This window comes from Sinocyclocheilus anshuiensis, unplaced genomic scaffold (genome assembly GCF_001515605.1).
Source record: "Sinocyclocheilus anshuiensis isolate Anshui unplaced genomic scaffold, SAMN03320099.WGS_v1.1 scaffold26, whole genome shotgun sequence".
NCBI lineage: Eukaryota > Metazoa > Chordata > Actinopteri > Cypriniformes > Cyprinidae > Sinocyclocheilus > Sinocyclocheilus anshuiensis.
Genome location: NW_015544143.1, coordinates 981,329 through 985,532, shown reverse-complemented (window position 1 = coordinate 985,532; position 4,204 = coordinate 981,329). Strand labels below are relative to the sequence as shown.

Here is a 4,204-nt window from a genome sequence, read left to right as displayed (position 1 = left end):
ATGGTGCTGCAGTTAAGGCAGGCTATGGTTCTGGAAGCTACCATTCTCAGACTGGCTCTTCAGGTGGTCCAGTGACAAGTGGAAGTTCTGGTTCAGATGCTAGAAGCCAGCTTCAGGACTCTCGACGTGCTTCAGTTGGAAGTGGTAGTCTTGTGGGTAGTGCAGCAGGTATGGGCATGTCAGGGTATGGTGTAAGTCGGTCAGTTAGTGTTCAAGGCTCTGACACTATCCGTTCTTCCATGGTCTTGATGCCATTGCAGCAAAGTAGTGATTCTGTTCCTAAACCAGAGCAGCTAAACTACCAAATTCCTCTGCAGACCAGCAATGACTCTGTGGCAGAGCACGACAGTCAACAGCTAGTGCAGACAATCTCCCAGTCCAGCGGTCAGCAATCGGCACAAGCCAGCTCTGGAACCATGGCCCAGTCTAGCACCCTACAGTTAACCCAGACCAGTGGCCAACAATTAGCACAGGCCAGCTCCCAGTCTGCAAGGCAGTCAAATAGAGGGCCCCTTGAGCCTCGGAGAGATCAACTTTGGCAAACTGGTTCTAAGCTTTTTTCAGGTTCCAGGCCAGTTCAGGATGCAAGCTTTGGCTCTTTCAAGCCTTTACCCCCCAAAAATGAATCCATGTCACTGCCTAGCTACCAAATCGTGCAACACAGCAGTGAGTTGAACAGCCCTCAGCTAGCTCAGGCTAGCTTTGCACTTATGAGTCTGTCATCCCGCCAGCAATTAGCCCAATCCAGTGGCCAGCAGCCAGTACAAACTAGCTATGAAACTGCAGCTCAACCAAGCAGCCAGCAACTAGCACAGGTCATCCAGCCTAGCAGTGAACAACCGGCACAAACCAGCTTTCAGTCTGTGGCCCAGGCCAGTAGCCATCTAGCACAGGCCAGCTACCCATCTGTGGCTCAGCCCAGTGTCCAACCAGCACAAGCTACTGACCTGCCTGTGGTTCAGCCCAGCAGCCAGCAACTAGTTCAGGCCAGCCAATCTGTTTCCCAGTCCAGTGGACCGCAACCAGTGCAGAGCAGCTATATGTCTGTGGCACAGCCCAGTAGCCAACGAGCACAAGCCAACTTCCAATCTGTGGCCCAGGCCAGCAGCCAGCAATTCCCACAGGCCATTGACCCGTCTGTGGTTCAGCCCAGCAGCCAACAACTAGCTCAAGCCAGTTCTCAGCCCAGTGGACTACAAGGAGTACAGGCCAGCTATCTATCTGCGGCTCGGCTCAGCAGCCAGCAACTCCCTCAAGCCGTTGACTTGTCAGTGTCCCAGCCCAGCAGCCAACAACCAGTGCAAGGCAGTGGCCAGTCAGTGGTCCAGCCTGCTGTCCAGCAACCAGCACCAGCAGAAGCCGGCTACCCTTATGTGGCTCAGCCCAGTATCCAACAACTAGCACAAGCCAGCTACCAGTCGGCTGCCCAGCCTGCTGTCCAACAACCGGCACAAGCCAGCTACCAATCTGTGGCCCAGGCCAGCAGCCAGCAATTCCCACAGGCCATTGACCTGTCTGTGGTTCAGCCCAGCAGCCAGCAACTAGAACAGGCCAGTTCTCAGTCTGTTGCTCAGCCCAGCAGCCAGCAACTAGAACAGGCCAGTTCTCAGTCTGTTGCCCAGCCCAGCAGCCAGCAACTAGAACAGGCCAGCTCTCAGTCTGTTGCCCAGCCCAGTAGCCAACTAGCACAAGCCAGCTACCAATCTGTGGCCCAGGCCAGCAGCCAGCAATTCCCACAGGCCATTGACCTGTCTGTGGTTCAGCCCAACAGCCAACAACCAGTGCAAGGCAGTGGCCAGTCTGTAGCCCAATCCTCCAGCCAGCAACTAGTTCAGGCCAGCCAATCTGTTCAGTCCAGTGGACAGCAACTCGCACAGGGCGGCTATATGTCTGTGGCACAGCCCAGTAGCCTGACTCTTTTCAAGCCCCAAGAAGGTAGGCTTCAATATGTTTCTAAGTTCTTTTCTGGTACTAGGCCACTCCAGAATCCAAGCCATAGCTCTGTAGTTCAGTCAAGTAGCCAACGACCAGCACAAGCCAGCTACCAGTCAGTGGTCCAGCCTGCTGTCCAGCAACCAGCACCAGCAGAAGCCGGCTGCCCTTATGTGGCTCAGCCCAGTATCCAACAACTAGCACAAGCCAGCTACCAGTCTGTGGCCCAGTCCAGTGGCTTGCAAGCAGCACAGGCCAGCTCCCAGTCTGTGGCTCAGCCAAGTGTTTTAAAAACAGTGCAAGCCAGCTATCAGTCTGTGTCCCAAACGATTAGGCCACAAGTTGCACAAGTCAGCAGCCAACAGTCACCACAAGCCAGCTACTCTGTGACTCAACCAAACAGCCTGCAAACCGCACTATCCCGCTACCAGTCTGTAGTCCAGCACCGTGAACTAACTGTTTTCAAGCCACTGCAGGCCCAAGGGGGACAACTTTATCAGGTTGGCTCCAAACTTTATTCATGCCAGGAGTATGTATTGCAGCCCAGTTACCAGCTTGCAGCCCAACCAGGATGTACTGAATATCAGCCTCCATCCAGACCAGTATCTCCATCCTTAGCTCAGCACATCAAACCTATTGTACAACCTAATTACCATGCCCCAGTGAAGCCTGGGCAGGACACCTGTGTGTCTGTGGTGTCACCCAGCAGCCATGTCCCTCCTGGACCACTGCAATCAACACTCCAGTCCACTTTCAGACTAGCACAACTTCCTGAACAGCCTAGCTACCAGCCTCCAGTTCTTCCAAGCCGACAGCCTCTTGCTAAGCACAGACTGCCCAGTTATGGTTCTGTATCACAGCTCAGTGGACCGCAATCTGGACCTTTGAGGCAATTGCAACAGCCTGGCTACCAGCCTCTGGCCAAGCCAAGGCAAGATGTGTATCAGTCCGTAGTTAAGCCTGTGCAATCCAGCTACAAACCCTCAAGCAGTCTAGAACCATCTATCTACCAGCCTCAAATGTTGCCTAGCCACCAGTCACTAGCTCAGTCTGGCTTCTTCTCCCCTGCCATTCCAGTGCAGTCTCGGTACAAGCCCCAGGAACAGTCAAGTTATGAGACCATATCGCAGCCTGGGTTCCAAACATCTATGCCTGGGCAGTCAGGTTACCAATCTGTATCCAGATCAAGTTCCCAAGCCCTGGTGCAGCCCAGTAGACGCTTTATTTCAAGCTATGAGTCCGTGTCTCAGTCAGTGCAACGTGGACTTCGGTATCCAGCACGGAATTATCAGCCTGTCACAAACCAGAATGCTCTTGGAACAGCTCAAAGTAGCCGGCATTTGTCCCAAAGCAGATCCAGGTTGTTGCAACAAGTGAAGTCATAGCTGTTTACTTGTGTTTGCAGTTTTCTGGTTGTGGATAATGTTCGTTTTTAAAGTATCAATAAAATGTCATTAGCAAGTGTATTTTTTGTGTGGGGTTTAAGTGAAGACTAACCGTCTTGCCTTTTGTTGGTGGTTGACGAATATGTAAAGAAATTAGGTGGAAAAATGTGAGGATTTCGCACATCTAGTAGTTGAGTTAGTTGGCTGATATAACTGTTCCATTGAACATAACTTCTACCCCTGGTTTCACAGACAAGGCTTAAGCCCGGTTCGAAAAGGGCCCGGTTCGAACTATTGGTATAAAATTAGAAGCACCCAATTCCCTAGAATATCATATGCTTAACCATTAAGATTTGTACTCATGGAAGTTACTAAAGTAGTCAAACCGGTTCATTAGAAGGGGTGTCCCAATACTTTTGGCAATATAGTGTACAAGCCAACCTAGCTATTCAAAATCTTTGTCTGCAATTTAATTTTGACCTATTACTTTCGCTTTTGACCATTAGGTATCAGAAACATAATTCATTCAGAACCTTTTCTATGGACAGACTTTCGGTACCACACTATTCTGCTGATATGGAATGAGTTTGACTACTTGGTTATATTAATAGAAATGCTTCACTGGGGCAAACAAAAAAAGTCCTAAAATAATAAATAGGATACCCCATAACACCAGCATTTCCAGAAGTATCCAACATTTCTCAATCATGATCTTACTCCGCTAAATTTGACTATTAGCTTTACAGCTGTATTCCTTGTTTGCTAGCTACTTATGCACATGCAGCATACAATGTTAAAAATGTTCTACATTATGAACCTTAACCCAAAAACCTTTAGCTTCATACACTGTAGATAATTGTGACCCTGCCTGTGGAAACCCAGCTAAA

The 4,204-nt window shown here is 50.1% G+C and overlaps 1 protein-coding gene across 1 annotated transcript in view; it reads left to right on the top strand.

Annotated features, from left to right (window-relative positions):
* Nucleotides 1–2: 2 nt before the first annotated feature.
* Nucleotides 3–4,204, top strand: part of LOC107695044 (paternally-expressed gene 3 protein-like) — a gene marked incomplete at its 5' end in the record, with an annotated part of 8,380 nt that continues 4,178 nt past the window's right edge. Inside the window, one exon of the mRNA XM_016494824.1 lies at nt 3–3,316. Coding sequence (XP_016350310.1) covers nt 3–3,316 — 3,314 coding nt within the window. The remainder of the gene's footprint in view (nt 3,317–4,204) is intronic.